The following is a 12,400-nucleotide window of genomic DNA, read 5'->3' on the forward strand; positions in this document are numbered from 1 at the left end:
TTATCACATTTTCCTCCCCAGGCGATTCCTGGGTTGGACTGGAATATGGTACCCTTTGGGGAGAAGGGTGGAAAATTTAACTACATCCCCTGACTTCATTTTAGAGTTGACACATTATTTACAACGCTTCTCCACTCTGTCAAACCACAACTTATCATTCCCATGATCCTACCACAGGAAAAGTGCAAAAAGTACAAGATTATAGTTTAATGCTTTTTACAATACAAATAATATTTGGCTAGATGGGGGTACTACAATCACGCAGCTCAATTCAGCATCTCAGAAGAGTGATTGTCATCATATTTGTGGTTCCTGGTTATTTCTCCAAATGTGAACTCTGATCATCTGTAGCTCAACTACAATGAAGATGACCTGGAACAAGCCCAGGATAACCACAGGGTGATTGCCTTAAGAGCTTATTAGTGGTGGAGTGGTCAAGGGCGGAGTCTGGACATCTCAGTCACTATGTGTTCTCGGCATGTCTCCCTTAGCTTAGTGATGGTTGCCATGGAGAGACTTCCTGGTTCCCTGAAGATTTCCTGTCAATATCAAGAAAAGGAGAAAAGCCAGAGTTCATCGGTGAAGTTATCAATAGATGCTGATCTAAAGTCTCTCGCATTTCCTTACTCATGGTTAAAGATGCACTTCAGCTATTTTTGACCTTTTCCTGTTAAATTATATCCCAAGTATAAATCGTAATGTACACAGACTTAAGGGTAAAACATTTTTTGGAGCAAGTGTTTTAGACTAGTGGTTCCCTGGGAATGCACAAATGCAATTTCAAAATGGGATAGTGCATCAGTTTCCCTCGTTATGTCAGTCATTGCATACCTTAGCTATTTATAACTCATCAAATGTCCAGATCAACTAGCCCATGTCAGCTAACATTTGAGCTAGGTTTTTTAGCCCATAGATTGTAGTGGGACGGGAACAGTTTGTGTCAGGAACAGTGCTTGTGCCCATAGAAATAGACGTGGCGGGCACGAGATGTTCCCCAATTCTGGAAGGGGGCCGAGTGAAAATGTTTGAGAACCCCTGTTTTAGACCAAGTTCAAGAGTTGGCTATTCAAGGAGTTGGTCTGATGCATTAACTCCTCCCCCTTGCTTGTGGGAACAATAGACAAGCAATACAGGTCAAAAGATCATCATTATCAACCGTGCTTTTACACCTGCATTGTTTGCTGTTTGGGGTTTTAGGCTGGGTTTCTGTACAGCACTTTGAGATATCAGCTGATGTACGAAGGGCTATATAAATAAATTTGATTTGATTTGATTTGAAAAGAGGAAAGGCTCACACACACACTTATGCAATGTCATACCTGGACCACCGATTGAAATGTGCCTTTTGTTAAATTTCCAATGCAGTCAACAAATGTGATTTTTCCTGTGTTTTATTTATACATTTCCACATGAGGTTGGAATAATACTGAGGAATTGTGAACCTTAAATGCCCTCTTTTTGTGCAAGAGCTGTTTGAACAGACTGCCTGAAAGTTTAGCCTGTTTTGGTGGGATGGTGTTTTGGCATGCCTGGTGACATCACCAGTTGGTAAATTAGTTAACAGACCAATAAGAAAGATCCAAACCTCTCTGCCAATAACAGCTGGCTTTAAGTTTTCCCCTCCCAGATAGTCCTAGCAAAATTATTGTTTGAGAAATGAGTCTTCGCTAAGAAGCTTTTTGACAATGTTAATTGAAAACAATTACAGTAGGGTACCTAATTTTCACCCAGCTGCATTTGACATTAAGGTTAGGAACAGACCCTAGACCTTTACCTAAGGTTACTTCTCTTCTGGAGTAGCTTACCTGCATGAAGGTGTGGCAGTCGTATGTGAAGGCTCCCTGGGTGATCAGTTTGAAGCGCTCACACACCTCGACCATGGAGCGGGCCTGCAGGATCTCAGCTTGGTGGTGGAGGATCAGAGTCAGGGCCACGCGGAACAGGATCTTAGAGCCCTCGTAAAACAGGCAGTCCCAGATCCGTAAAACCGTCTAAGAGAAGAAAAAAATAGAATAATTATCATACAGAGGGAGACGATAGACCCAGACTTTACCAAAACATCCACACACTACCCCAATCCCCTTCACCTCTACAGGCAGGACATCAATGTAGAGGCAGATGAACCATCGGGAGACCACCAGGGTCCACATGACGTTGTGTTGGGCCATGGCCTGCCACACAGCCGGGGCTTTGACCCTCACCAGCTCGCCCAACACCTCCTGGTCAGTCTTCAATCCCAGCATGGCCGGGTTGTAGTAGTCTACAACAAGAACGTGTCAGGTTAATTCAGTCCAGTGTTTGACAAGAGGTTGTGTGTGTGTACATAGATGGCATATATCCTGAAACCTGAGATAGATCCTGTGTTTGCTCATGTCGTAATGAGAGCTTGACATACCAACACCACAGTCTTACCACAAGCCTCGTGACCATGGCGCTATTTCACATTAGCAGCTCCCAAAATACACAGAAGGGAAAATCTTCAAACAAACAAGTGGGTCTACTACTATGACTATGCAAACCTCACCACGCGTATCCTCTCACACAACCAGACAGACACAACAGGAGCGTGTGGGACTAACCAGAGAGTATTCTTCCCAACAAAGAGTCCATGAGCCAGAAGGACTTCTCTTCATCCTTAGTGATGATTATGAGGTAGCCTGCAATGAAGTTCATACCCTAGAGTAGAGAAAAACAATAACTCCCTTCACACAAACAGAAACTTGTGCACACAATGCACACACTTTAGAGGACAGGTGAGGTATAGGCAGTTATTACAGCCACAAGGGACAGAACAGATAGACATGGAAGAGGCGACAGTGGACGTATTGTACACACGTTAGGTAAACAAAGGTAAGCAAGACAGACACAGGAGACCGGTGAGATCCATCCAACAGATGATTTATAGTATCTATAAGGCCCAGTACCTGGCAGTATCCCACAGCCTGGTTGTGGTGTCCATACGCCAGCAGCACGTTGTACAGGGCCTTCTGCAGACAGGGCTCTGAGCTGTTCCGGAACTGCACGTTGTCAGGGAACGTTCTGTGCATGTCTGGCGAGACAGGGCACTCCGCCATCAGCCAATCATAGTAAAGGAACAATCAGGGTCTTGTTCATTAGACAGCAATTATGTTTTCTGTTGCAAGATGCTATAGAGCGATTACACGCCAGCAGGAGCGGAAAATATCTTCGGTATCTCAGATTGTTCTGGAAATTCTCACATAAACTCCATTGGGAAGAAGGATGTTTGAAATGCTTTTTACATTTAGCACATTTTTTAGAAGTTCATGATAAAAGTGGCCATTTTGGGCCCTTTTTAACCTGTACATGTCTCCTGTAAGACCCTATGATCTGTGAACCGTATTTGATATAGACATCAACAGTGAATGGGAAAATGGATTCAAAGGGAACTCCATTTGCTGGTGACTGAAATTGCAATCCTGAAGGAGGGTTGTGACCTTTGTTAATGACCTATAATGTCAATTGCAATGAATAAAATAAGGAATATCATTAAAAGTACCATGTTGAATAAATATGAATGAATGTGAAAATGTGTATTTCATAATGAAGACATACTCCATATTTGGGAGCACACTATAAGGAGTATAAATGCCTGTATAATTTATGGTTCACAGAACATAGGGTCTTATAGGAGTGTATAGGTCTAAAAAGGGCCTAAAATGGCCTAATTTCATCATCAAATGTGTGATACAAATGTAAAAAAGCATGGTAAACATCCTTCCTAGAAAACAGAAAGGAAAATGCAGCTCACTGCTGCTCATGCTTTCTACCAATGAAGTTCCTATTTAACAATTGCCAGAAGAATCTGAGATTCCAAAAATATTTTCCACCCCTGCTGGCGTGGAATTGCCCATAAAACATTTGATATTGCTTACAGTACCTATCCTGACGGTCTCCTCCAGCTTGGCATCGTGCTGCTGCTCAGTACCCAGCAGAGAGTGGTAGTACCCTGGGTTCTTTTCCAGCTGCTCCTGGGCCCCGCTGGCTGCCATCCAGATCTGGGCTCGGTGCTCGTTGGGCACACCCTTACGCACGTACCGCTTCACTAAGAGAACCGAAACCATGACTACAGTCAAAACTCCAAATGCAAATATAGAATGAAAATTCTTATTCAATATATGTATGTGTTGTGTGTTTACTTCCCTGTCTGTGTGTGTGTGTTATATTTCCCTGTGTGTGTGTGTGTGTGTGTGTGTGTGTGTGTGTGTGTGTGTGTGTGTGTGTGTGTGTGCACGCATCACACCCTTCAGGTTCTTCTCCACGTGGACTTTCCCCTGTAGGAGTTTAGACCACTTGATGGACCTTCTGGTGAGCACGGCTACATACTCAGCCATCATCTTCTCATAGGACTCATAACCCTCAGGCATCTCAAACCCATACAAGTCCACCCTAGAGAGATAAAGCAGGGTCAGTCTGAGAATACACACACAGAAAAAAACTATGGATCTGTATGACCCACATTCTAGACCCAGTAGACTGCATTGATCACAGAGGGATGTCAGTGTGGGTTGAAAGCCTGGAACTGTTATAGCATAGTGACAGTCAGGTGACATGACATTGGCCAAGCTTTAGCTACAATAACCTGAGCTAGGTGGTTGGGATTACTGTGACAGGTAGCTGGGATCAGATGACATGCTGTTCAATCAACCCGTGTGAAATTACAACCCTAGAGGTTGAAACTGCATATCAAAAACCAAGCCAAAAGAAGGAAGATAAAGACAAGTTCAAACATCCCCAACACACATAACATGCAATAAAACAAAAAAGGTAGAGGTTTCACAATTGTGTACTTAATGGCAATTCAGCTGGTAAATGCAAACTTTGTGACATACTGTAGACAGCAACGTAAAAGCCAGATGATAGGCCCTACACTAAAAGCCCACCTGGTTAATTATTGTCATACCATGACGTTGTCACCTGATACACAACTTCACGACAGATGCTGTATAAAACTTTTCATTGCTTGTAATAATCAATTGTTTGATTATTACATGCTTTCATCACGGATAAGTCGGAGACAAATAAATGTATGATACTCATCATTGCAACAACACAAAAATCACACGAGGAAATGTCAAAACTGTTAGGGCCCTACCTGTCATTCGCATTGGTGCTGTTGTTCAGGTGAAGCTGGGAAGTGATCGAGATGTTACCGTTCGTTTCACTCTCCATAGTTTGTAGCCTACTCCTCCGAATTGTCGGTAAAATGTGAAAACGTGACACCCACTCTCGAACTTAAGTTTCTGATCCAACCAACTCCAATAGTTGCAATCACATCAGAAAGTCATAGACTACTATCATACATTGCCAGCTGCCAGTCAGCGGGAGCAAAAAAAACGGACTTGTAACGACACGGATGCTCAAAGGTTAATGAGGAGCCAATCCATGTCACGAAACAACTTGCAGGCTAATGTGAAATTAAATATCTTGCCATAAAATGTTGAAACAAAAAACATGGAAAAGTCCATTAATTCATCTACTACCGCTCTTCAGCCCATATGAATACGATTCCTCTCCCCTATCTAGCCAATGATTAATCAGGAGGCGGGACTTGTTTTGTAAACTTCCCCCACCTCAGGTATATCCATTCAGTAAACTCTACATTCAGCCCACTTGGTTTATAGTCCAATAGCGTGTAACTGCAGGCCGCAAATTCATGTCTATATAGTGCTCGTTTCGCTTTCCATCTTCAATGGTCTCCTTGGTTCTATCAAGCCATGTCAGCAACCGATGCCACTTTTGTGCCTTCATGTCAGTGTTGTGTATTTATTTACTCACAAAAGACAAACCTACTTTCCACTCTCCAGTAGCCTAGACTAATGTTCAACAGTTGATCAACAAAATAAATATTGCATTCTGGGTGTATAAGAGTTGTGGTTTCCCCTAATGGTTAAGCTTAGGGTTTGTAAAAGGTAGGCTAAGCAGATCATAGATATGTGCCTAAGAGCAACATTGGGATGGTGATAACATCCATAGCAAATGTAATTTGTTGGTTAAACATTACACAAGTAATGATGCCAACAATACAGTATCTGTTCATTCCCTCCATCAGTATAGTAACCTGCCATTAGTCCAAATTCTAGTCTTGTCCTACAACATAGAGAATGTATGTTCTAATCTACACAATACAGTAGGTTATATTGAGGTTTCTGGGACATTTTCAACCTGCGTAAGGCCCTTGTGTGATGTGTAAATGAAGCACAGGTGCTTGTGGAGTTGGAAGACAGTACTAGAGGGAAACAGCTAATTGGACTGGGTCTTAAATACTCATGATGCAGTGTGTGTGGTGCATAACTTGAGTCTGCTGGGGTGGATGTGTTCAGAAGGAATGTGTTCAGTAGGTGAAACATTTTGCAAATAGCAAGAGACACTTAAAACATGAGACTGAATCATCACATTACAGAACAGCCTCTTAATTTCTGATAAAAACATGCTTTATTCAATATTCCTTTCCAAACTAACAATACCTGTGTGATTAGTGAATGACAGTGTAAATAAATGCGTGTCACAAAGGCATTAATACTAAGATGATGGGCAGCAGGCACCTTTTCAACACACGTAAGCACTGTCCAAAGCACTCCCTCTCGCACACACATGCATGACAAACAGTGCCCCCCAGTGACTGCTTTGTGGTTCCGTATTTGGGGTGTTTAAATTACGTAATGCAGAAGCGCACAAATCAGTCATTGAGGTCCACAGTCCTGCTGGTCTTTTGTGCCTACACTTAATTGACAAATTAGTGTCATTAATTGGCCTGCAGACACTGCATTACATTTGTTTTATCCAAACCTCCAAAACAACCAGGAAGAACAGAACAGTATTTCAGTCTTTGTGGGCCAGAATGAACAGCCTTTGCCTAATATACAGATGTCGAATGGGACAAACATTTAGAGTCAGGGTCCATTTACTTAAAATGGCTGAAATGTATTCGTTTTTAACAAATATAACATAGTGAACCAAAAGAAGATTCTAAAACACAGAATGTTGGAATTTTTCCAACCCAAACGTTGAAATAAAATAATGACTTGGTACACACCAGACCTAAAATTCTATCAAATGTTAGAGGCATCATATACCAGATCTTTTATTTTATTTTTAAATTTACACAAAAAGATGTCTCTTATATTCATAAATGTAACTTATTTATATTATTCTTTATATAATTCTCTGTACATACTGTTTTAAAAGACAGTATAATATATACAGTATATAACTAACAGTTTTGTTGACGCTGGTGTTGTGAGCAAACGTTGCAAGCAGCTCGGTCTGTCCCAAAGTGTTTGTATTAGAAACAAGGCCCGTTCTGAACAGTCCCCTCAGAGCCCTGCGTGCCACACAAAGCTAACTAACAAGGATCAACCCCAAAAACACACAATTTTTCACACTTGTAAATCCGAATTCTCAGAGCTGCAAGAGAGAGAGAGAGAGCGAGACTGTGCCAGGGGGGGAATCTCTCCTTTTCTCCTCTTCACTGGAATACTGAGATTCCAAAGGGAGCGTTGCCTGGAACACTGATATCCCCAAGGCCTCTTCCCAGCTGGCCCTCAGGCTGGGACATGTACTGCCAGCTGGCAATGTGCACGTGGCGACTCCCATCAAACAAGGATAGAAATAAAGCCTTGCTTCCTGTGTTTTCCTCTCACTCTTCCCTCATAGGTTGGTTACCTGATAGTTGTGCAGTGTCACGGATTCAAGTGTTTCTCTGTTTCCTCTTAAAAAGTATATATTGTTTTTAAATCCAACAGTCAATGAAGAGGAACCAAAGTTCAGACCCCCTTTCAAGAGCTGGGTTTTTAGTAGTGGGTTTTGCGTTTGGATCCTGTTACGATCGGCCGGGCGAATTCCACAAAATCGTCTATGAGAACTGGCCACGCCCCTGACAGGAAGGAGACGTATGATTAGCGGTCACTTTATTGACTCTCTTAATCCATCGCTTGGATGGAAGTTACCTTTAGCCCAGACCTCAAAACAGCTGACTCCCTCTACATCCTAACTGTAAACATTGGGGGGGGGACAAAACTGACCTTAAATCAGTGTCTCATCTAAAGCAGTGGTCACTGGTCACCAAACCTGGTCCAGGAGAGCTGCAGGGTATACAGTCTTTTGTTTCAGCCTAGTACTGAATCACCTGATTCAACTAATTTACGGCTCATCACAAACTTGATTAGCTGAATCAGGTGTGTTGGTGCTGAGCTGGAACAAAAGCCTGCCCACTCAGTAGCTTTCCAGGACCAGGTTTGATGACTACTGCAGTCTGTCATTGTGTATATTCAGTTGAGAGCAACATTCAGTGTATTGCACTTTTGCAAACAGCAATGAACCATGACTACTCTGTACCCTACTGAATACACTCCAGGTAACCACGGGTTTTAAACTCACCCTCCTCGTCGTAATTTGACATGTCGTCTGCGATTATGTTGCCAAAATCCAAGAGTAGGTTCCATGTGTCTTTGGGAATCGACCGTTTGTGGTGTTCCTATATAAAACACGAGAAAACAAAAGTGGAAAAAGCGCACAAGCAGAAAACAAGACACAGGATGTACATAGCAAGCACAGAGTCCAGCTCAAAATGTAATGTTAGATTGGGATGCATAACATTTGTCACTCACCAATAAGAACCTGTTCCAGAGGTCCAGGAACTTAAAGCGGCCTGTCAGTACCAGGTTCCAGTAGGCCACAGCCATCTCTAGATCTAAAACACAGCCAGAGTTACACCTTGTTATCTCACTATAGTTTAATCAGATGTGTTCACACTGGGTTGAAACAAAAGCCTGCACACCCTCAGGTGTCCTCTGGACTGGATTTAAGAAACACTGATGTAACTACAATAACTCTTGTGAACACTAATGTAACTAACTTTCATCTGTGCTTACCTAAACCCTTCTGTCCAGGGTTCTTGGCGAAGTTGAATGTGAACTGGTAGAAGTCCTTGAACTTGCCACTGTCTTTAAGCTCCTGTTCTAACCTGGGAAGAAGAGCCTTCAACTTCTCTGGGCTGTCGCACCTTGAGAGAAGATAAATTCAGTGGACAAGTAAATGGATCTCAATCAAAAACACACACCTCTTTTAATCCAGTGGTTCCTAAACTGTTCTTGTGCTATGATCTGTTACCCATCCATTGGGTTCCCCAGGGCAGTGTTTGGTAGGCACAAAACAAGATAACCTTTAGTTGCAAACCTTGTCCAATAAGAACACTTATTTTCAATTTCCATTTAAAAATATGTTCCTGTTCTGTACCTTCTAAATAAGACCCAGAGCTAACTTACCTGACTTGGTATCACACAAAACATAAGACACACAGTATTAATGCCAAAGTTCAGAGTCTAAATATAGAACTTCTCCCCACCATGTGAACACACTAACAACAAACACCACAATAACATGTACTGGCATTAACCAACAACACCATGTCATGCCACCAAACGAAGCTGCGTCGCAGAGTGATGACTTCACCCCTCGCTCACCCCAGTTCAGACATGCCATCCAGGAACTCCTTCTTGCTGAACTCGCACTGGGTGGCGGCCCGGAACTTCCACGCCACCACCAAGACACTGATGCTGGCCGGGTCCAGGGTGAGGTCATCGCAGAACTGCTGGATGCCATCGATGCCTATCTTATTCTCATCCTGGGGATCTATGGAAATGACATGTATATACAATCATCTTAGGGATTTGAGAAAAACTTACAAATTTCCTCTTTCAAGAAACAGGATAACCAATACAACGCATAACACCACAAATACATACTACACACTTACTAACCCATAACAGATACATAAACTTTGACACACAATGTCCACAGGCTGTATTCCTCTATAACTTCCCCCACACCTTTGTAGCGGTTGTAGAGCTGTTCCAGCTTCTTCTTCTCCACAGGGGTTTTCATTGATTCCTTGTAGTAGAGGTCTGGGTTCTGGAAGTAGTTGTCTGTGGCCACCTCTAGTTTCCAGTCATTCTGGGTCAGACAGTAAGCAGCAGTCTTCTCCCCAGCCTGCGTGAAGGACATGAACTGCCGGACCTTGTCCCTCTGCGAAGACTTCAGCTTATGCTGCACGGAGACAGGACACGGGCTGTCAGATACCGAGAGACCGTGCAGCACCGACAGCAAGACGCACACACACACTGAGACGCACAGCAGGATACACAGGGGCACACACACATCCACAGACATTCAGGCCGAGGTCATGTGGACACCAGACATAAGGGTAGGTGGTCACAGACAGACACTCACTTCATATGATGAGATACAAGTCGACAAACAGACAGCAGGAGACAGACAAGCAAACAAGCTTTGGGCGTCCAGTCAACAAGCAAGGCAGACCTAGAACTATTCTGAGAGTGGAGAACGTTGGGTAAGCTCAGAGCACGTGCACACCAGAAGGCCCCCAGTATATGGGGCGTCTAGTGGAATGTAATGTAACACGAGTAGGGGGATGCCATCAATGGGACCTCACTGCTCAACTGTTCCAGGGCGTCCCATGGTCCCAAACACACCATGCTACTGCCAGATATACAGGGGGTATTTCCAACTTTGCAGAGTAAGCACTAAGCAGATTGTGTAATGAAGTTACCAGGTGTGTTCATTTCAAACTGAGTGCATGCACAATTACACATGTAATGCAGTCCTGCTTGCGTGTTAAAAGTTAGGCATATTTCCATAACTTCGAGACATGCATCTATTTTAATAGACAGTCAACAACTGTAAACGATGATCACCGGGTGTTGGATAACTCTATAGACTTATAACTACTTAACTGCCTTCACCATAGAGTGAATTTTGGTTCGGTTATAACTACTCTGTTGAGCGTGTGCGTGAAAAGCGACACCTATGATGTTGTTGAGCAAACAAACAACTACCTCGGACGGAAACGTAATCATCAAAAACATGCAACAACAGATCGGGCGTCCATAGGATATTTCACGGGTGTGCGAGAAAACACTATCCGTCCTGCGCGCTCACTGGTCCGGCTTGGCCACCGCCGTCAACCACGACCAACTTCTCAATTTGGAGCGTCTGACTAGCTCGCATTTCCAGACTACCAAAAAGGGAGTCGTAACCAGCTAGCTGCGCGCTGGACGAATGCGGTTCCAGGTCTCAAAATACCACCAACTGACCTTCCTTTCCTTTCCCTGGTAAATACGTTAAGTCAAGTGAAACAGCTCAACAATGGCAACACAGACAGACAGGAGACAGTCCGTGAGCCGCGACGGAACAATTTCTACCTTGCGCAACATGTTATAATCCCGGGGTTCAACATCACAGCAGCGGTTTATGTTTGAGAATCTGTTTATTAATGCCCTCCTTACCTACCATTTTCACACCGCTTTTTACCAATTTGATAGCCAGTCGCTCATTATGCGCTTGCGCGGAAGCACTGACAGCCCTTGCCTTGTAGAGTTGCACGTCGAGGTCATTTGAGTAAATATCCTACAGATATCACGGGATAACAATGAAACTTTGACAAGTAACACTTGTCGAGTGGACTCGAGTTATGCACAAACCTAGATATGGATGCCACTGTATCAATCAGAAATCTACAAAAGAGAAGGATGACAACTGATCTGGCTACCGATCAGTCACGAAGACTACATATCCCGATATGCAACGTATGTTTGTTTCGGAAGTAGCTTGCAAGCAAGTCTAAGATCAACAAGTATTTTTCTTATGTGTGCTAAAAACATATTATTAATTTGAAATGTATATTAGACCCCATAATACCTATTATTGCTATCATATTAATAAACTTGTCTCGGTGTCAGCATTCAATTTAGCTAAACCACAGTCGTTTATTGGATTAACGTTAGCAATCTAAAAGTTGGAAGTTGAAGGAGCCCTTCTTTATGTACACAAAGCTCATTAGCAGACTGTTCGATTAAAGTACATACCTCAGGTAGGCCTACCGTCGAGGTTGGGAAAATATTGTTCTTTGGGCCAGGGGAAATTGTGTGGGGCTGCAAACCAGACACATTTCCCAATATCCAAGTAAAGCAGACGTCATGAAAGGAGTTGCTTCATGCCTTGAAATCTGATAAGTGAGAAGATCTGATGTGATTGGTGAAAAGACCAATGCGTGGGAAAAAAATATATCAGAAATTGGCTGTATGTTTAAAAGCAGGGGTCCCTAGTGGTGCAGTGGTCTAAGGTACTGCATCTTAGTGCAAGAAGCGTCCCTGGTTTGATTCCAGGTTGTATCACATCCGGCTATGATTGGGAGTCCCATAGGGCGGCGCACAATTGGCCTGGGGTAGGCCGTTATTGTAATAATAATTTGTTCTTAACTGACTTGCCTAGTTAAATAAAGATTAAATTAAAAATAGATGTATTCAGATTGGCGATAGCAGTCAAAATTTAGCCTACTTGCATCTCTCAACAGAAACCTCCC

The 12,400-nt window shown here is 43.0% G+C and overlaps 2 protein-coding genes across 7 annotated transcripts; both read right to left on the reverse strand.

Moving 5' to 3' along the window:
* Positions 1-192: 192 nt before the first annotated feature.
* Positions 193-5,552, reverse strand: LOC124044250 (growth hormone-regulated TBC protein 1-A-like). The gene is made up of 8 exons (XM_046363866.1): positions 5,114-5,552; positions 4,262-4,407; positions 3,899-4,063; positions 2,925-3,049; positions 2,580-2,676; positions 2,088-2,260; positions 1,806-1,991; positions 193-539 (listed from the first exon to the last, which is right to left on the reverse strand). Exons 1-8 carry the CDS (start codon positions 5,188-5,190, stop codon positions 435-437), a joined length of 1,074 nt encoding a protein of 357 aa, XP_046219822.1. The 5' UTR covers positions 5,191-5,552; the 3' UTR covers positions 193-434.
* An 878-nt stretch (positions 5,553-6,430) lies between these two features.
* On the reverse strand, positions 6,431-12,059 carry LOC124044258 (DCN1-like protein 2). 6 transcript variants are annotated; one of them, XM_046363913.1, is made up of 7 exons: positions 11,904-12,059; positions 9,849-10,065; positions 9,483-9,651; positions 8,892-9,022; positions 8,628-8,710; positions 8,398-8,494; positions 6,431-7,894 (listed from the first exon to the last, which is right to left on the reverse strand). In XM_046363913.1, exons 2-7 carry the CDS (start codon positions 10,021-10,023, stop codon positions 7,812-7,814), a joined length of 738 nt encoding a protein of 245 aa, XP_046219869.1. In that variant the 5' UTR covers positions 10,024-10,065; positions 11,904-12,059; the 3' UTR covers positions 6,431-7,811. The 6 variants fall into 6 exon arrangements, with proteins under 6 accessions (XP_046219869.1, XP_046219861.1, XP_046219878.1 ...); XM_046363905.1 differs by lacking the exon at positions 11,904-12,059 and adding an exon at positions 11,329-11,488; XM_046363922.1 differs by lacking the exon at positions 11,904-12,059 and adding an exon at positions 11,325-11,382.
* Positions 12,060-12,400: the final 341 nt, after the last annotated feature.

The sequence above is a fragment of the Oncorhynchus gorbuscha genome, linkage group LG01 (assembly GCF_021184085.1).
Source record: "Oncorhynchus gorbuscha isolate QuinsamMale2020 ecotype Even-year linkage group LG01, OgorEven_v1.0, whole genome shotgun sequence".
NCBI classification, from domain to species: Eukaryota; Metazoa; Chordata; class Actinopteri; order Salmoniformes; family Salmonidae; genus Oncorhynchus; species Oncorhynchus gorbuscha.

Bases quoted from the DNA above. Each gene is read 5' to 3' on its own strand.
- LOC124044250 (XM_046363866.1), bottom strand. From the start codon at position 5,190: ATGGAGAGTGAAACGAACGGTAACATCTCGATCACTTCCCAGCTTCAC. The intron at 4,408-5,113 runs GTAGGGCCCTAA...TTATCTCTCTAG, and splicing joins AGCACCAATGCGAATGACAG to GGTGGACTTGTATGGGTTTG. The intron at 4,064-4,261 runs GTGTGATGCGTG...CGGTTCTCTTAG, and splicing joins CGTGGAGAAGAACCTGAAGG to TGAAGCGGTACGTGCGTAAG.
- LOC124044258 (XM_046363879.1), bottom strand. From the start codon at position 11,046: ATGCGAGCTAGTCAGACGCTCCAAATTGAGAAGTTGGTCGTGGTTGAC. The intron at 8,711-8,891 runs GTAAGCACAGAT...GCTGTGTTTTAG, and splicing joins CCCTGGACAGAAGGGTTTAG to ATCTAGAGATGGCTGTGGCC. The intron at 7,895-8,397 runs GTGAGTTTAAAA...CCTTCCTGTCAG, and splicing joins GTCAAATTACGACGAGGAGG to GGGCGTGGCCAGTTCTCATA.